The sequence below is a fragment of the Crocuta crocuta genome, unplaced genomic scaffold (assembly GCF_008692635.1).
Source record: "Crocuta crocuta isolate KB4526 unplaced genomic scaffold, BGI_CrCroc_1.0 scaffold84, whole genome shotgun sequence".
Classification (NCBI taxonomy): Eukaryota; Metazoa; Chordata; class Mammalia; order Carnivora; family Hyaenidae; genus Crocuta; species Crocuta crocuta.
In genome coordinates this window covers 5,522,839-5,543,358 of record NW_027530213.1, presented here as the reverse complement: position 1 = coordinate 5,543,358, position 20,520 = coordinate 5,522,839, and the positions used below count along the sequence as shown (strand labels likewise).

The 20,520-nt window shown below is 47.3% G+C and overlaps 1 protein-coding gene across 1 annotated transcript in view; it reads right to left on the bottom strand.

The window, feature by feature from the left end:
• Positions 1 to 8,493, bottom strand: part of RUNX1 (RUNX family transcription factor 1) — a 250,227-nt gene extending 241,734 nt beyond the window's left edge. Inside the window, exons 1-2 of the mRNA XM_077765499.1 lie at positions 8,258 to 8,493; positions 8,044 to 8,160 (exon numbers count right to left, since the gene is read on the bottom strand). Of these exons, the coding sequence (XP_077621625.1) occupies positions 8,044 to 8,101 (58 nt within the window). The 5' untranslated portion in view covers positions 8,102 to 8,160; positions 8,258 to 8,493. The remainder of the gene's footprint in view (positions 1 to 8,043; positions 8,161 to 8,257) is intronic.
• Positions 8,494 to 20,520: the final 12,027 nt, after the last annotated feature.

Here is a 20,520-nt window from a genome sequence, read left to right as displayed (position 1 = left end):
TGGTTTTGGTGCCCTTTTACATTAGGGCCCCTGAAATGCCTGGGAGAGCTCCCTGTTTAGAAAGAAGTCCATCAGAAAATAGACGCGTAAGGACCATGGACCGTGAGGGTGCTGGCATACACAAAATCAACGGGTTCTCTAAGTGAACACCAATCTTACAGCAAAACAAAATGAGAGATTTACATTATCGCTTACTTCAGGGAAACACTGAATAAAGATTTTTTTTTCCATAATGAGGCGCTGACTTGCCGGGAGATGGTTTGCATCCAGACTGAGGAAGTAGACAGGGCTGGTTGTTATGAAGCAGAAATAATCTATCACTTGCAGAAATACAAGGTGTGAATGAGTGCTCTATCTCTTAGATAGACGCTTATTATCTGGTTGTTATATTTCCATCACAGATAAAAACATCTTGAGGTAAATTTAAGGAGGGCAAGTTAAAAAAGAAAAAGAGTTCCTTTCAAGAAATTCTGTAGAAAAAAAGAATCTTCTTTTAAAAAAGGGGTGGGGGAGGCGCGTGGGGGCCTAGTTAGGTAAGTGTCCGACTTTGGCTCAGGTCATGATCTCATGGTTCATGAGTTCGAGCCCCGCGTCGGGCTCTGTGCTGACAGCTCATAGCCTGTAGCCTGCTTCGGATTCTGTGTCTCCCTCTCTCTCTGCACCTTCCCCACTCACACTGTCTCTCTCTCTCCCTCAAAAATAAATGAACATTAAAAAACAAGCTGCAGGGTGTCGAGCTCTGAGATTTTGAGCATGCAAAGGAGTCAGGGCAAGGGAAAAGTAAACTATTTGCAGTTACTGACAGGTCCTTCGGCCCCAAGGCCAGGTGTGGTGGCTCCCACATAAGCAACACTCCCGTGGACGTGGACGTGAGGCTGTCTGCTTGTCCTCTCTAACCCGAGAGGCAAGTATGACCAAGATAATAGGTGTGACCTTGCCTCCCATGTCACCAGCCCCGGGCCCCGCCCCATCCCCCTTCCAGAGGATCCGAGGAAGAAGCCGGGGTTGCTCTGTGTGTATTTCAAAGCCCTGCTGACAGTCGAAGTGTTGGGATGGACGAGACGGGGTGTCATCAGGGAGCAGTCAGTCTAGGAACAGCTTTGGCTGTGGCAGGTGTGGCGTGGGGCTCACTGGACCTCCCTTCCCAGCTGCCTGCCCCTCTGCTTTCCTTCACTCTCAAGGCAGGAAAGCAACAACTCCATCTTCCCAGGCACCTTCCGAGCCCAAGGCTTTGCGACCCGGGTCTCGCCTACATGACATTGAAGGGGAAGTTTGCAGAGGAGGGCTTCCTTTGCTGAATAAAAAGACAGTCTCACAGGGAGAGGGCTTGAGGCCTCCCCTCTCCTTCCTGCCTGGACAGATCTGAGGCTCAGGCCCAAACACAGGGGCATCCCGGCCCCACTGAACCCGCCGTGGGCCATCCTCCTGGCCTGCGTGCCACAGGAGATGGGCCAATCCCCGGCCGCTCAAACCGCTAGAGTCAGATTTTCCTAAATGTGCAGCCAAATGTAATTCTCACTGATAAACCCTAGCAGGAGCTTTGCACGTTATATGTCACTGGGATGCAATTCATCACCGTAATCATCTTTTGGATACATGGTTTATTTCTCTGTCTTCGTTTCTTCTCTCCCTTCTGTGGCATCATTGGGTGTTACCGAGGGAATGGAGGGGAAGGAGAAGGGAGTGAGAGAGATTCAGAAAGCTAGGAGAGTATGAGAGTATATCTCTCTGACAAAGTGGGGGGGGGGTCGGCAAACCAGAGGGGCGTCCAAGCATACTTTTCCAGCATGCCAGTGGCTACTTGAGGTTTTGCACTCTGTTACATGTCCAGGAATCATCCATGGTTCTCCTGAAACACTCCTTGATTATGTTCAAGGCTTGCCAAGCTCTTCAAGGAAATGGCCCCTCTCGACCACTGGGGGCCATTAGACATATATGGCATTTTTTGGTGGGGAAGGGACAGGCCCAGCAAGATACATTGCTTACGCCTTCTTTCACTCAGCCAAAACGCTGAAGCAGGGCACTGGTGGTACCCAGGAGGAGGGACAGGGGGAGTCAAGGAATGGGAGTCACAGGGCAGGTGTTGTGCGGATTTTAATATCCGTTCAGGGACCAGAGAAGCTTCTGGAGAATTCTCTAAAGAACGGGAGTTAGAAGGAAAATTTTTCGAGCCAATGTGGGAAAAGGCTTCACGTGTGTGAATTGGTAGGAGGACTATTTCCTATCAGGACATAAAACAATTAAAAAGAATAGCCGCTCCGTGCAGCCAGAAGAACTGCTGTGATATGCTGCGGGGAGCTCTCTGATGCGTTCAGAGGTTTTGAACAGGAACTCTGTAACTCAGAGACCAGCACGTCTAGAACATTGCCAGCCCCTTTTGGTAGAAAACTAAGACACAGAGACATTTAATGACTCATCTAGGTCACTAGGAAGCTACCTGAGAAACTGAAAATGAGCGGGAGTTTCCTGTGCGGCCTCTGCTTGCTCCCCCAGTGAGAGAAGCGGGGGGGGGTGTCTCCATCTGGGGGCTTTGGTAAAGTAGGTGATCAGAAATGTCGCAGAGGAGCACGAAAATAGGTGGCCTCTCAGGCCTGGAGAACCTGCTTGGGGTTCAAGGGTGAAATGGCTTTTTCGTTAAGAAAGGAATTGAAAATACATGGATTTCCTCTCGAGGAAGGAGAGACGTCTGTCAAGGTTAATGTTATAACACACCCCAGTAGTCTCCATATTTAAAGTCACACGTGTGGGGTTAAGGATCCGACTTCCGCTCAGGTCATGGTCTCATGGTTCGTGGGTTCGAGCCCCACATCGGGCTCTGGGCTGACAGCTTGGAGCCTGGGACCTGCTTCGGATTCTGTATCTCCTTCTCTCTCTGCCCCTCCCCCACTTGCCCTCTGTCTGTCTCTCTCTGTCTCTCTCAAAAACAAATAAACATGAAAAGAAAAGCCACACTTGCTGAGTTGAGCTATATAAGGGGTCTAGGCTCTTCTGTCCTCTCTGTGGGTGCTTCCGAGTAAGGGAAGGGTGATGTGATGATGAGAAAGCCATTGGGCTGACTGACTTCGCACCTCCCACACCCCACTGGGGTTCCCACAGTTTCACCTTTGCCCAGGCTGCCTTCTCACCACCCCCCGCCCCGGACCTAGACCACCCTTTCTTCTCTCCTCTTGGTTCCCACCCACCATCTCTTCCCCAACCCCTGGGTCACTTTCTCTAGGGAGCCAGGTGTCAGCCAGGATATTGTGACCTCTCCTTTCCTAGAGGGACAACCTTTGACAGAGTGTCATCTTAGACAACTGAATCCAGATCACCGAGGTACTCAGCTGCCTGTTTTGTGATTGTGCCAAGCACTTTACACGGGTTACTTAATTTAGTCCACACAGCTACGTTAGCCATACGTACTACCGCTATCTTCTTGTTTTGTAGACGAGGAAACTGAGGCTCATGAGAGAAGCTGCTTTATGCTCTGTGGCTAAAGCCAGAAAAATGGAAAGGAAAAGTCCATCATCGCTGGGCTGTCTGTGCCTGGTCCAGGTTCAGCCCACATCCCCTGCCTTATTCTCTTACTGTTCCCATCAACTCCAGGTTCTCTCTACACCAACTCCCTGCCAAGCACTGATGGCTTTAATAAAGTCTCTGCGGGTGGTGACCTTGGACCCAGCCTTGCTTTCTCTGTAAAGGGGCAGGTCTCCAGGAACACACATTTCAGGGCTATTTTGAGGGAACAAAGGAATCTCCTGGCTACCGATTTCTTTCCAAGGCTTCTTGCTGTTTAGCTCGGGAATCAACTGCCATTTCTGAAGACACTTCTGCTACTGATTGTTCGCTGGGCCTGCACTAGGTATGTGAGCAGGTGTGGGGCCCCGTGCGGCCTGACACCCTTCCCCCATCCCCCGCCATCCACCCTTGCTGCTGAAGTGTGTCTTGCAAAGATTCTGAAATACGGGGTCAATCCCACTGGAGGAAACAGAGCCAAGCCTGGCTTCTTCTGGGGACAGCTTTTGGCTCTTTTAAAACTTAAACATTTCAGAATTGCTTTGTCATTTTCAAAGGTTGTTAGCGTGCAAAGAAACTAAATGGCGAAGCGTATGATTATGAGTTTAGATCGATTTTTAGCACCTTTTTTTTTTTGCCCCCTCTCAGTTTCACAATGTGTGGGCAGTTTCAAGATATGAGGCTCCATTTTGCACAGAGTATGGGGCTAGGGTCTGATTCTTCAACATCCGGGAGAGCCCCTAGTCCAGTTTCCTCACGGGCCAGAAGCAGTCAGATTTATTAAGACGCGCGTCCTGGGTTGCACTAGGTCTCCTCCAAAATTCATAGGTTGGAGTCCTAACTCTTAATACTTCAGAATGTGATTGCATATGGAGACTGAGTTTTTACAGAGGTGCTTACTGTTCAATTCAGGGCGGGCCCTGATGCCACATGTCTGGTGCCCCTATAAGAAGGGAAACTGGTACACAGATACACACAAAGGTCGCATGAACACACAGGGAGAAGATGGCCATCCGCGAGCCAATGAGAGAGGCCTCAGAAGAAATCAATCCTCTCAACACCTTGCAGGCTTCCAAAAACAAAGCTCTACCAGATTTCGCAGTGAGACTTCTGGTCGCCAGAATCATGAGATGATACTCTTGTTTTAGCCCCCAGAAACACGGCGGCTCCAGAAACAGAACACAGATTTCACACATTTCAAACTACGATGCCCGGTTTAATGTATAGCTTTCTGTGACCTTGACTCTTCAGCGGAGCCAGAAGTGTCTTTGGGAAGATTTTTCTGAAAAGCGTGGCAAGCGGAGGTTCACAGAGGAACACACTTCAGACACTTCGCCTCATGTTCTGCCATTCCCTTTGAAAGATACCTCCAAGAAAACAGTCGTGAGTCAGCCTCGCTGAGATTTTTTTTTTTTTTACCTGTGGTTCTAGGAACTCGGAGGCATATTAGCATTCAGGCTTTGCATAGACCACTAAGCCACTTCTAAGAACAAGGCTACCTGAGGCATTGTGCAAAAGTGTGCATGTGCCACCGCTTTGCTTTTTCACAGCTACCACCGCCCGTTGGGCCGACACCTTGGGCCTCGTGAGGGGACGCCAGCGTGGGTTCTGCAAGAATGCCACGTCTCGAACCACGTGGGTTCATTCCAGGGAACGCCAGCCACGTCTTACCTTCTCACCCAAGCAAATGAAGTGAGAGCTTGGTGCGGTGTGGTGGGAACAGAGCGGCATTCTCTGTGGTAGCCCACATTCATCTTGCATGCCGCTCTTTCAGACCCTGGCTTGCCTCTCCAGGCGAGGCAACAATGGTTTGCTTGGCCCATACCTCTCTTTCCTCTCAGTTTCCACATGGGTATCTCTGCCAAAAATGAGTTACGGGTTTCCTTCTGTGAGGATCGCGTGGACTGATAAAGCATCATCCCGGGAAGGAAACAAACGTTGCTTCCCCCTCTAGCTCATGGCTGCAGTTGGAGAGGGAACGCTCACTGTAAATTGTGCGGAGCAAGAAATGACCACGGGGCTGAGCGCTGCTGACAGCCGGTCTTTGGGAACGCGGCTAAGGACACTGAGAGAGAACCGTTTGCCACAGATGACCAGACACAATTCTCCTAACATCACGCTCTCAGGCGGCACTCAAAAGGCACCGAAAAGCAATGACCTTTTGCACCCCCTCCAGCTCCAGGGAGCGTGGACGGCTGATCCTGACGATGCAAACCCTCCACTGGTGGATCACCTTGCTAAAATTAACTGGGAGAGTGCCAAGATTTCACGTTGGTTCCCTGAAATGAAATCTCAATGCCATCTGATTTAAGTCAGAGATGATCCAAGCCCCCAAGTTCCTTTTCCTGACACAGAGGGGTGAACAAGGCCTTTGTCCAGTAGCCCTTCTGAGACTTGATTTGGGTCTCAGGGCTCTCTCTGTCAACTGCTCACTTTGAAAGCAAGCTGCACCTTGGGGCGCCTGGGTGGCTCAGTCGGTTAAGTGTCCGACTTCGGCTCAGGTCATGATCTCACGGTTTGTGCGTTCGAGCCCCGCATCGGGCTCTGTGCTGACAGCCAGCTCAGAGCCTGGAGCCTGTTTCTGATTCTGTATCTCCCTCTCTCTCTGACCCTCCCCTGCTCACGCTGTCTCTCTCTCTCTCTCTCAAAAATAAAGAAAAAAACATTAAAACAAAATGAAAGCAAACTGCACCTTGTTCCTAACCTGGGGAGGCTCAGTGACCTCCATCAGCACAAGAGCGATGGGGCCGTGTTAGGGCCTGAGCTCCTTCTATTTCCTGCTGTTCGAGCCAGTCTCTGGGTCTCTTCCCCATCTCTGCCATCTGGTCAGTAAGGACAGCTTTGAAGGCAGCCCCACACCATGCACAAAATCTAATCTATTGCCCAGTGGAATGTTTTCAAATTTCCTGACTCTGTCTTCCTGAGTTTGATAACATAGGAAACAATTATCACGGGGAGGGTATTGAGAGCAGAGTGAAGGCAGGAAGACCTTTCTTTCTGTTATTCTACAAATATTGCTTCCTTTGCTCGTTAGCAGCTCAGAGGAAATGCAGCCAGGGAGCAGCTCGCAGCTTCTCACCAGCGGCCGGCATCTCTACCACAGGAGCCCGGCGCTGCTCTGTGACAAGGGCGTGTGACTCACACACATCGCATGATTCAACTTCACTAAAATTTCCTCTGCTGCCAGTAAAGAAGCATTTGCAAACCCTCTAATTTGAAGCTTTGAATCGGTTAATGACTTGCTTTCTTCCCCTTCGCCTGAAATCTTCCTCACCACCCTCAATGCGAGCGCGCTCGCACACGTGCGCACACACACACACACACACACACACACACAGCTTTGTCAAGTTTTTACATTTCAGGGACCCGGAAACACAGAGGCTCTGTGACATTCACAATAGCATTTGTTGTGACAAACTGGCTGGCAGCCCTCCGCATTCCTCTGCTCATTTGGCTGCATGAATAAATAATGAGTCACAGATACTACTTGGGTGCCCTCGAGAATTTGTAGCCAGAAAATTAATTATGCCCCCGATCCCATCCCACTCCGTCCCCCTGCTGCCAAACCATGAAGCCACATTCTGCAGGCGTTGGTCAAAGTGCGGGCCCCGACACACTGCAGTGCCTTCGCGACATTTTGTGTATTATTGTTTGTTTAAGCACAGCCCTCTTTTCCCACCAGAGCTGCACAAAACGCACAGACACACACATACTCACACACCCAGAGCCGTGGCCCCAGCACAGCTTTGCACATTTCGAGAGGCGGGTTGCAAAACTGCAGCCAGGTTTTCCACACTGGCCGTTCCAATTAGGAAGCGCACCAGCTAATGACCCGAGCCGCGACGACGCTCGACTTAGGAAATTTCTTCATTGCTCTTTGTGCGCGAGAGATCTCTGTACATGACAACTTGCATTCCCCCCCCCCCCCCTTGAAAGACGCCTGCCGCCTCTTTGCACTGAGGCTACAAGGAGCGTGGCCCAATCCTGGGGGTTCTAACCCAGACGAATCTGCCTGGCTCTTGCACTCTCTGCCTTCAGGGGACAGCAGAGCTGCCACTTTGTCCCCAGAGTCCCCAGGCTGCTCTAACATGTGCCTGCGAGCCTGCCTCCGCCCCATGCTGGCACCAGCCCTTTTGGCTGGTGGTGCAGGCGCCCGCTAACCCCCCGGGGCGGGCTGAGTTCAGGACTCAGCCACAGTCACTGCGGGCAAGGGACAGAAAAGAAAACCCAGACAGCTTCTTGCAAGCTTTATAATCTCTAGGACTTTAATCAGGAACAGCCCAACTTACTTGCACTTGACAAAGTTCTCACACACCGACCGAACACTTCAACAGCTTAGCTAAGTATTTATTAAAACGTTTCTGAAGGGCTGTCATCTGATGAATAAGTAATCCAATAGCCTTGTAATCATACGCCTGAGTTTGAATTCCTTCCACAAAACAGACAGGGAATCGACGGGAGCGACGTGCACCGAGTTACAACCGGCTGCCATTTCGTTATCTGCAAAGCCGAGCCAAAGTAGGTATCAAAAGCCCAGAGCGTACTCACCTCTCATGAAGCACTGTGGGTATGAAGGAAATGACTCAAATATGCTGTCTGAAGCCATCGCTTCCTCCTGAAAATGCACCCTCTTCTGAAGGCGGGGGATTCAATGATTTCTTTCACCTTTGGAGTGAAAACCAAAGAAAGGTCACTGTCTTAACCTCACCTCCCCAACCATGGCTCCCTGCCTTTCTCTCTCTTTTTTTTTTTCTCCCCGTACCTCTGGGGGCTCCCTGAGCCCTGCGAAAGATGTACCTTGGCGAAAACAAAATATTCAAATTGTTCAAGATTTGAAAAAAAAAAGCGAAAAAAAGCGGCGTCTTGGCTGTGGCTTGGTGATGCTCACCACTCTGTGAAACCCTGTGGTTTGCAGTCAATGTGATTCGTCCTGCTCGCTGACCACTATGCCGGGCGCAGACTTCTGACACTACCAGCCTACCCAACTTGTGGTTCTGTGGTTGTTTATGAGGCCCAAAGAAGTTTTCACACAACCCAAATTACAAATTTAACTGTTCCCCTTTCCACAGCCCCATCTTAATTGGCTCTTGCCAATCATGTGACTTAANAATTTTTTTTTTTTTTTTTTTTTTTTTTTTACTTTCTGAGCAGTGCCCTTCCTTCCCCCCACCTGCCCTCCCCGAGGCTGTTCAAGAAAAGAGGCGAGTAGCGTTTGCAAGAGAGGGATCGTAGAGAAAAGTGACTCAGTCTCTTATTATACCAATGATCTTTGCCGGTTTAGGACAACTTGGGTCTTTTGTTGTTATTTGTGGTTTTGGGAACTACTGATTATTTTGATACCAATTTCATTGCTGCTTATTCAATAGTAATTCAACCCTGGCATCAGGCTGCTGCTCAGGCAGGATGTGGATCCCATCACTTAAGACGCTAGGCATCAGCTCAGGAGAATCCAGCACTTGGTAAAGACTAGGACAGCGTAAGTGAAAGTACAAAAGGAAAAACAAAATAAAAGGAAATCTTTCGCAGACAGCCTGACCCCTGAAAGGGTCTAGCAACTTGCTGGTATTGTAAAGCCCAAAAAAAGTGGGGGGGGGGGAAGCATTTTAATTTTGTGCCCAAAAGATCGTTGTAACAAAAGCAAAATTATGTGGTTTTACTCCTCTTAAATGAACATCTTTTCAGTACAGAGATGAAATCAGAGTTCTCTCTTACACACACACACACTCAAATTAGGAATCTACCGGAAAACAAAGAAAAGAGAGGGCCTGCATTTTGAGCCCCAGCAGTGGCTAATCTGCAACCGTTTATTTTTTGTTTTCACCTGTGAATGTTGCCTTTCTCTAGTTCAATTGGCATCGATAGGTTAATTCAGACCTGTAGGTAAAACGCAGGTGTTAACACTACCATAACTACACTCTGAGTGCGTTAAGAAGACTTCACAGCAGATAGAGGAACCAGCGCAGGTCTCCTTTACGGCAAGCCCCTTCTCATGGGACTCACTGAAGGTCATGCGGCTCATCCTCTACCCCAGGAAGAAGTCACGCCTGCTCGGAGGTGCTACAAACAGGATAACTTTGCACGTGGGCAAGCCATTCTGGGCACACATAACTACTTCTCTTTCCTGCTTGTTGCCTTTAAGCACTAACAAAATACTGTGCTTCTTGAAGTTCCAACATAAAGAGAGACTCTGTTTCCCTGATTTATTCTTATTAACTTTGCTCTGCTCCGCATACATCCTTCGTGGCACCCTGGGCATGCCACGTTTCAACGCACACGGTCAAGGGCAATCAGGACGATGGATCCAAGATGCCGACGCTGGATTCCAAACTGCATGGCCACAAGCAGCCAAGGGGCTTCAGGAAGCCTGTAGGATCAGAATAACCCCTTGGTGTTTTTCTCATCCACTCAGTTTCGCCCATACCCACTCTGATAATGTGCTCACGGGCAAATGGCGCAGGTCTTTTAAGAGGAAAAGACATGATTTTTACTTACTCCTGTTTTGACTAACGCAGGAATTGAAACTCAAGAGACTGCTTTCTCCCACACTTGTGTGAAGCTAGCTTACCGAGTGTTGACACCTTATTAATATTTAAAAGAATAATAAGGTAGGTATTTCTTTTATGATGTTTATTAATGTCCATGCATGTTGCATGTTTCCTGTTGCTTCTCAATGCAAATCCCTTGTGAAGATAGTTAAGACCATGTCCCTATGCTCACTGATAAACTTACGTGTGGGTCTGAGCCCACATCAAGCTCTCTTCTCTCCTCTGTATGTAATGTTCCCTGGAAGGATCGTAATAGCTGAAAGCGTAACATGCAGCTGTCACAGCAGAGCTGGCTCAGACTTATTAATGACTTAGCAATTCAAGTGGCGACGCAGATAAATTCTGATACTTCGTTTTAGAAACTCCCCAGATGGTTTCAGCCTTAGGTGTCCAGATGCTTGAGAGGAGGCGGCTCTGGATGGGTCAGCTAACTGCCCGCATTCTTGGCTTTTCCCTGTGTGCCTCGCTAGAGCTGAACATGTATCTTTTCCCAGATGAATCCTCCTAGGACAGGTCAAGGTTAAAGATGACGTGTCAGGCTGGAGTTTGTGTTCACTGAGGCCTCACCGTAGCGCTGCCCTCAATTGTAATCATCGGGGTCAGAGTTTCGACGGGGCACCAGGGGGCAGAGTTGAAGGCCAGCGCGAAAGGCGCACTTGCTTTGCCTCCGTCCGGGTTATCAGCCGCAGCAGGACCTCAAAGCTTGGTGAGGCAACAGTCGGAGCTTTTCTGGGCCTCCTCCAAGTCATGACAATAAGTGAAGACTCAGCCAGCCACTGGTGAACTTGGCCTCACCACTTCCCTGGGAGCCCAAGACGAAAAGACACATATATCATCAGTGAGTCGCCTGGAGGAATCCTCAATCCTATCTTAGCGAGAACTGTTGAGGATTCTTTAGGTTTGTGCATTAGCCCACACCCTGTGACCTACTTCCTGTGAGTGACTCAGACCTTGGGCTGCTTGCTTGGGAATTGTACCCAAGCGGCTACCACCGACTGTGGCTTTGCCAAATAATTGGATGGCAGTTTTCATCCTCACTCAAACTGGCTACAGCTTCTACATGCCACTGTTGGGGAGGGGGGGGGGAGTATGCTCGGGTGTCATTCTTAATGGTTCTATAAAAATACCACCAAAGGTGGAAAGATGCATGCCTGCATAACCCTGTAATTAATGTATAAACTTCTATGTGCGACCCAACCCAATGAAAGCATTCTCTGTTAGGCCTTTTCATTGCATGATACTGCACAGTGTTTCTGAGCATGTTTATTATAAAGCAGATTCTCTGACCAGAAAATAGAGGAAAGGAAGGACCTCCAAAATTGATGTAGTCTAACATCCCCCAAAAGGCAATGCTGTTAAATTACCTCCCCATAGCATATATTTTCATTACTTTCTCCTTCTTTGTATTCCAGCAGAGGTGCTATCGAGAAACTTCCATGCCAGGCTGACAACGACCTCAGTGATGAATCTGAAACTGAGACATGGACGTCAGAGCTTCATGGAACGAATACAAGCTGCCCTTGGCACCCCAACAGCTCAGGGTAACTGAGACCACTGCAGGCCCAACTGTTACAGATCTTTCCTGGCCCCTCAAGATGGCGGCCACAGTGGGCAAGTCTCTCCTTCTTCCCGGTAAGAGTGGAGTTCAAACTGAAGTCCCCACAAGACTTCATTGTATAGCCAGATAAGAGTTTCAGTATTTATTCTTTTACCTTCCCTGGATGGNGAAAAAAAAGGATTTAAAAAAAAAAAAAAAAAAAAAAAAGGCAGGCATTAAAACCCATCAGTGAAACCTGTCAACCCATCCAATGAAAGCTGTCTAATGACATGAAAGGCTGTTTAATGACCATTGTTTTAAATCTAAGAGTTTCCAGTGCTCCACTACTCAAAGGGTGGTCTGTAGGTCAGCAGCACTGACATCGCCCAAGAACTCGTGGGGGATCAGAATCTTGGGCTGTAGTCCCAGACCTACATTTTTGGGGTCTGCAGTTTTACCATTTCCCCAGGTGATTCCTGCACACATCAAAGCTGGGGAGGTGTGGCTCTGAGGAAGCCCGGCATAGGCAGGGATTTGGTAAAGAATACGCTATGATAACTTTCTACAGTCTTTGAGATCTGTTTTCCTTAGAGCTTTCTGAAAAGTCTAACTTTTCTACCTTGTTGCCTTGGCACAATTTTTTAAACTCTGGGTGTTTCTAGATAGCAGAAACCCACAAGAGGTGCGGCTCCCGTCCTCCAAGATAGAGCTTTCTTGGATGGTCACTCAGACCTCTCATCTCAAGTGCTGGGTTTGGGTCAAGTTTACAGTTTGAGGTTTGACACACAAGGTGCGGAGGCTCCCGTGTGCTCTGTCTCCCAAGCTGGTGACCACATGTATGTAAACAGAAGGCCTTTTTCCTCCAGGGGCACCAGACTCTCGGTTTTTACCTAGTTTGCATTTTGGAAACACATCAATCCTGTGAGTTCTTCCAGACGCACACCGCGTGTTCATGTGGTAGCGTTGCAGGTGGCCTCTGGGGTCCTGTCATGAGCCATCCTCCCTGCGGGATGCCTGCCTCCGCTCTCCAATGGTGACCTCGCACATGTCATAGCCTGTACTTTGTTCCAGAATGAGGGACCCGGCCTTAGACTGTCGCCACTTGGATCAGCCAAGGCAGAGTCCAGAGGACCCGTTTACACAGGAGTCCAGGAGTTTGGCTACCTCTTTCCAATGCATCTGGATCCTTTCAGGCCTGGCCTGGGCCAGGAATCTTGTTTGGAATAGTTTCTCTTTACAGAATGTTGGCTTTTTAGCTTCTGGTGCCATTTGAAACCAGGAGGGTAAAACTGGAAAACTTAAACAAACCCTCTTTGAATGTTAGAAATGTTTAGCATTCGAAGTTTGGTCAAACGATGGAAAACATTCCGAGCTGGTACTGAACTTTCCAGCCGGTTCCTCCAACCTTGAGGCTAATTTTAGCATGAGGTCCAGGGAGAGAAAGCTAAAGGAAATGAAGCAACTAAAATTACCCTGCATTGGAGAAGCGGGAATTTACATCGGTTAGATAGTGTAAAATTCAATAATCCAGCTTAGGTGCCAAATAATGAGCGTCCCTTCTGTGATCAAAGCACCTGGCTTTGGGGACTTTGGACCTTTATTGTAATTGCTACCCATTTTCCTGGAGGTAGGCAAATTAACAAACTTTCACAAGATTCCTTACCGACTGACGCATAATAGTGCCTTTTTCACCGGGGTGCTCTGAGGATCAGTAATTTTTGGACTATGCAAAGTGGTACTGAATGGCATTACAAAGAGACCTGTGACTGATGCTTCAAGATGGAAATATGTAGTATGTGAATTTTAATACTTGAACTCACCAGGTCTCACCAACACACGGCATCAGGTCCCTACATGAGAGGTCTGGGTAAGAGCAAGTAGAAAATACAGCCTCAGCAGTCGATACTGGAGAAATCCGCAGTGTTCATTGCTTAATTTTTGAATTAAATGTTCTTTGGGAAGAATATTATTCAGCCATACCGACGCAAGCTGCAAATTCTTGCTGAACCTCAAAATGTCAAAATTAAAAAAAAAAAATCAACTGTACTGAGAAAACAAAACACTCCCCTTAAAATTGTGCGGTGTGTATTTTAATTTCCTCCCGTTTAAGTTCCCGTCCTTGCCTGGGCCACTTCAGCAGCTGGCTGGATTTCTGGGCGAAGAGCGGAAAGGAGGATCCTGCCTGTGTTCTGGTTCTGATTTCACTTTCTCAAATGTTCACTTTATTCAAAGCAGGGAGAAGAAACCAGGCTATCACCACGTGCCACACCACTGCAACCGCACTACAGCGATCAGAACACAGCCCCTCGGCCTCTGGGACCAGTCACATCACATCCTCACTGGGACGCGGAATGTATTTGTGACACACATACACATGCATTCACTTGCGTGAATGTGACTTATCTCCCACACATCCCTTCTATCTGAGATGGTATTTTTGCCAGGATAAGAAAATTTGTTTTAATTTTTTTTTATTTAAATTTTAGTTAACGTATGGTGCAATATTGGTTTCAAGAGTAGAATTCAGTGATTCATCACTTACATACGACACCCAGTGCTCATCCCAACAAGTGCCCTCCCTAGTCCCTGTCATCATCTAGCCCATCTCCCACCCACCTCCCTCCAGCAACCCTCACTTTGTTCTCAGTTATTAAGAGTGGGGGGCACGTGGGTGGCTCAGTCGTTTAAGTGACCGACTTTGGCTCAGGTCATGATCTTGCAGTCTGCGAGTTCGAGCCCCGTGTCGGGCTCTGTGCTGACAGCTCAGAGCCTGGAGCCTGCTTCGGATTCTGTGCCTCCCCCTTTCTCTGCCCCTCCCCCACCCAAGTGCGTGCTCTCTCTCAAAAATAAACATTAAAAAAAGTTAAAAATATAAATAATTTAAAAAGAGTCGCTTGTGGTTTCTTTCTTTCTCTTTCCCTCCACCCATTTCCCATATGTTCATATGTTTTCTTTCTTAAATTCCACAAGTGAGTGAAATCATATGGTATTTCTCTTTCTTGAATTTATTTTCCTTGGCATAGTACATTCGAGCTCCATCCATTTTGCTGCAAATGGCAAGATTTTATTATTTTTGATGGCTGAGTAATACTCCATTATATACCTATGTATATATCTCACATCTTCTCAGGATAAGAAAATTTAGAGGAATTGAAAACTTTGGTGGACCTGAAGGGCCCAGGGTGGTAAGATGGGGTGGTTTCACCTGAATTTTTGTCATCAGAGGACAATGATCTTGGCTGGCAGGTCACATGAGACTTTGGTGGCTTTTTGATTATGATGAAAGTATTTGTCTTTAGTTTGTTTCCCCGGGCTTTTTAAATTTTGCCATCACTCATTTACAATTCTCGGATTTATATGGAAAATGGAGACTCCAGGACCTGAGTTCCTGCCCCCGTGAGCCACATGCTGTGAACTGGGACTCAGGGACTTCCTCACACTCACAGCGGTTGCTCAGCGGATGTGGAGGGGTTCAGAAAATCAACCTCATGAATGTCGACAGGCCTGAAATTGTAGCCAAACAATCTGGGGCTCTTCAGAAAAGAATTCTGAGCTCCTGGAGAATCTGGTCTCTTAGGTCGCCGTGAATTTCCTTGTCTATGAAAAGATGTTCAGAAACTATACACTGCACCCGATTTTGTAGGTGACCTTTAGCTTCTTTCTCCATGCCTTTATCTTTAAACAGGAATCCCTCATTTCCTTTTTGACCAGTGTTACTTGTCAATTCTTCCTCCATTTGAAATGACACCATTTCCAAAAACAGAGGCTTCCTTTCTCTTCTCTCCCCTTCCTTGGTGATGGTCATAGCCATTTATATATGTATGGATACACTCAGCTCTAACTTTACTCCACAACTCAGGCCCGAGAGCCCTCTCCTTCCGTCCTCCCCAGCTATAGGAATCTACGTCTGGGTCTCTCTCATCCCACTCCCCCCGAGTCAGGCTTCTGCATTTTCTCCTTCCCTATGCCTGGTGTGTGTGCTTCTCAAGGCCACTCTCCCTCACAGCAGTGCTTTCCTTTTTCCTTGAATTCTTCTCTTATCATGACACGACTTCACGTGTGCCTTAATCTTTGGCAGAATCAATCAATCCCTCCTTTATCCATACATTTTTTTTGTCTCTTCCAATTTCTTCCCCTAGGCTTTACTAAATATCAGGAACACCTCACTTTCTCCACAACTAGTGACTTCTCTGAGTATTTGAGTACTAGGTTACCTCACTGAGTATCTTTATTTCCTAATCTTGGGCTAGACAGACCTGGTCCTGCTCAGAAGAAGGTTCATAATCGTATGAACGATTCACATAAAAAATGAGAAGTTATATCAAAACGACCCTTATGACCAGGGTAGGGACTAGGGAAGAAGTGAGTGAGGCTCCCAGGATTTGCAATTTGGGAAGCACTGACCATCAGTGATGACCCTGAACTTGGGTGACCTGACAAGTAAGCGCTTTCTGCGCCCAATGAACCTCCCTTGCCTGATCCCAGTCCCGGGCCTGGGCGTGGCTCACAAAACTGAACAGAGACCATGGGCTGGACAGAGGGTCAGGACGAAAGCATGTGGCCAAAAAGCCTGTGGCCACAGAATGGTGGGGTCCTGAGCTGGACACTGACAGATCTGCATGTTTCATTTTGTTGGCAGTAGACACATGCATTCTGGGTAGATAAAAGGACAGGAGAGCAGCGGAGATGGGCAGAGCTCTGAGGCCAAGGGCGGATCAGAAATAAGCTCTGTCTGCTTGGGCGCTGGTGAGGAACCCAGCCTGGCTGCCATACTTCAGCTGTGAGGTGACAAGCATTCTGATAAGCCAGGAGGTGTGAGCAGTAATAAATGCTGGTTGTTTTAAGCCACAGCATTTTGTTGTGGTGTGTAGCATTGCATTGCCACGATGGTGGTCCTTGTTGAGGAAGAGGTAAGGATGCAGAATGGACCAGCATTGAACTTCAGGCTGAGGCAATGGGGCAGAATCCCGTATTTCCAATGTGAAAGAAAGTCGGAAGCTCAAGATGAGAATTCCAAAAGGGGGCAGGAAGAAACAGGAGCCACGGGGAAGGGTGGCAAGGGGAGTAGGAGAAAGAAAAAGGGAGCATTGGAGCACCTGGGTGCCTCAGTCACTTAAGTGTCCAACTCTTGATTTCAGCTCAGGTCATGGTTTCACGGTTCCTGAGTTCGAGCCCCATGTTAGGCTCTGAGCTGACAGCACCGAGATGCTTAGGATTCTTTCTCTTTCTCTCTCTCTCTGCCCTTCCCCTGCTCAGGCTCTCTCTGTCTTTCTCAAAATAAATAAATAAACATTAAAAAAAAAAAGAAGAAGAAGGGAATATGTTACAAGCCAAGGAATGACATTTCAAGGGATGAGAGAGAAACAGAGTTAGATGCTGAAAAGAGAGACTAGTAAAACAAACTATGGGAAAGGCAACAGATTTGACAAGAAAGAGCCACTTGAGATCTGTTCCTTCATGACGCTCCTCAGACTAAACAGAAGGGTGACATCCAGTTGTGCTGGGAGACAAGCAGCTCCTCCTTTGCTTGAACATGAACTTAACATGGAATGAATCATTGCGTGTACATGCTTGTCTGAATGGGTCCAACTTGGTTATGTGACCTTCCTGTCTCAATTCAATTCAAAAAACATTGATGGAGGATCCACCATGATAGAATGGAGAGAAATTATATCCCCGAAAGGAAGATTTGAGTATTTCTTGTTGCGTTCCATGACACAGCTGGGATCTGAGGTATGTTTGAGATGGGCTGATGTGGGGCAAAAGGAGGTGATCAAAGAGAGGGACAGACAGCCTGCATAGCAGCCACAGGGATCGAGGCTTGGTGAGTTGCTGAAGTGGCTGCCGGTGCTACTGAGAGATAAGGGATATTCCATATCAGGGTGAGCAGTGAGACAGGACCATGGGGAAACTTCCAAAGAGATGTTCAAGGGTCCTGATCCTCAGTGACGATAAAAGGTCAAGAGAGGGCAATGAAGAGGAGGGTCTTAGGAGAGAGTTTCAAGTGTGGCTTCTCGACTTCTCTCTCCCATCCAAATGACCAAGGCATAGGGACAAGTCTGCCACTCTTGTCAAATCTGGAGAGAGGGACAGAGAGCATGTGTGACTCAGTCCAGGGTCTGACTCATCCCTGTGACTGTGAGTGGCCTCTTGTAAGGTAGGACAGGGGGTGCATTAGTAAAGTCCAGCACTCTCTTCCAAGGTGCCTCAAATATGGAATCCCCAAGTAAGATTTTGGCTTAGCACTATTTAAAAAGGGACTCTGGGGGTGCCTGGGTAGCCCAGGTGGTTAAGTATCTGGCTCTTGATCTTGGCTCAGGTCATGATCTCACGATTCGTAGGATCGAGCCTTGACTTGGGCTCTGTGCTGGCAATTTGGAGCCTGCTTTCGATTCTCTCTCTCCCTCTCTCTCTGCCCCTCCCTTGCTTGTGCTCTCTCTGTTTCTCAAAATAAATAAATAAACTTTAAAAAATAAAAATAGTCCTACACTGTTGGTGGGAATGTAAACTGGTACAGCCCCTCTGGAAAACAGTGTGGAGGTTCCTCAGGAAACTAACAATAGAACTCCCGTATGACCCAGCAATAGCACTGCTAGGAATTTACCCAAGGGATACAGAAATGCTGATGCATAGGAGCACATGTACCCCAATGTTCATAGCAGCACTCTCCACAATAGCTAAAACATGGAAAGAGCCTAAGTGTCCATCAACAGATGAATGGATCAAGAAGATGTGGTTTATCTATACCATGGAATACTACATGGCAATGAGAAACAATGAAATCTGGCCATGTGTAGCAACATGGATGGACCTTGAGGGTGTTATGCTGAGCGAAATAAGTCAGGCAGAGAAGGACAAATATCATATGTTTGCACGTATAGGAGGATTAGGAGGAACTTGACGGAGGAACAAGGGGGAGAAGAAGGGCGGAAATGGTGGGGGAAAGGGAGAGAGGCAAACCATGAGAGACTCTTGAATGCTGACAAAAACTGAGGACTGATGGATGTGGGGGGAGGGGGGGATGGGCATGGAGGAGGACACTTGTGGGGATGAGCACTGAGTGTTATGTGGAAACTAATTTGACAATAAACTATTAAAAAAATAAATAAATAAAATAAAAATAAAAATAGGATTAAAATTAAAGGAATTCTGGGGGCACCTGGGTGGCTCAGTAGGTTAAGCAACTGACTCTTAATTTCGGCTCAGGTCATGATCTCATGGCTCATGAGATGAAGTCCTACATCAGGCTCTCCGCTGACAGTGCAGAGCCTGCTTGGGGTTCTCTCTCTTCCCCCCCACCCCCACTCCTCCCCTGCTTACACTCGTACACACACACACACTCTTTCTCCAAATAAATAAATAAACATTACAAAAAACAAAGGGATTCTGCCCACAAGGATGGACTGCCCAAGCAAGGAAATTTCAGCCTGAAGAGCTTGTGGTGTAGACCACTGTGAACAGGATTGGAGATGGAATTGGGGGCTAAGGTCCTAGAGAGGGAGGGACACTGCCCTGTGTAGGGAGCTGCATCAGAAAGAGCCAGATAAGAGAGCCCACAAGAATGCACAGGAGAGAAACAAGCCATGTTAAACACCCAAGGGGTCAGAGAGAGCCAGGCCACTGAAAACAAAGGCTGATAAGATTCTTCTAATCTCTCCCATGGTCTCCCTTTGCCTCTCTCGTCCCCCACCCCCAAACAGCAGTGTGTGGGCCGAGTTAGCAAGGACTAACAGTGGGTATGGAAGTGTTATAGGCAGAAAGGTGCCCCATTAACCCATTCAGGTAGTCAGCCCAAAAGGTTCCGACTGCCATGATGGGTGTCCAATCAAGTTGGCAATTTATGTTATCTGAGACTCTGTTTAATATTTACAGTGAATGTAATTTTTCTTATCTAAGTGAGGAACAAGAAAAGAATCACACACACTAAACAGGGTTTCAAAAGGTGGAAACAAGCCAAAGTGTCCGTCAGTGAATGAGTCTGTCTTTATGATGGAATACTTTTCTGCCATAAAAAGGAATCAAATTTCAATAGATATCACAACACAGATAGACCTTGAAAATATTATGCCAGACCCAGAAGGACAAGTGCTGTGTGATTGTACTTATATGAGGTACCTAGAACAGGTAAATTCATAGAAAAGAGAATGAAAGAGAGGTTCCCAGGGATTGGAGGGAGACAGGAATGGGAAGTCACTGTTTAAGGATACAGNAGTGGGGGAGAGGAAGGGAGGCAAAGCATGAGAGACTCTTGAATGCTGAGAACACACTGAGGGCTGATGGAGGTCAGGGGTAGGGGAGATGGGCATGGAGGAGGGCACTTGTGGGGATGAGCACTGGGTGTTATATGAAAACCAACCTGACAATAAACTATTAAAAAAAAAAAGGATACAGTGTCAGTTTGTTCAGATTCTGTGTCTTCCTCTCTCTCTGTCCCACCCCCGCTCATACTCTGTCTCTCTCTCTCCTTCAAAATAAATAAACATTAAATAATTTTTTAAAAAGGGGGAGGCACCTGGGAAGCTCAGTCGGTTAAGTGTCCAACTTCAGTTCAGGTCATGATTTCACAGTTCGTGGGTTTGAGCCCCGCGTCGGGCTCTGTGCTGACAGCTTAGAGCCTGGAGCCTGCTTCAGATTCTGTGTCTCCCTTTCTCTCTGCCCCTCCTCTGCTCACACTGCTTCTCTCTCTCCTTCACAAATAAATAAATATTTAAAAAATTGTTTTCATTACACAGTGTCATTTTGGGATGATAAGAAATTCTGGAGTTCGTTAGGTGGTGATGATTGTACATTGTGAATATGATTATTAATGCCACTGAACTGTACACTCACAAATGGTTAAAATGATAAATATAATATTTATCATATATAAATATATAAATAAATATACATACTACATATAATTTATATATAATAAAAATTATTATTGCAATAAAAAATGAAGTG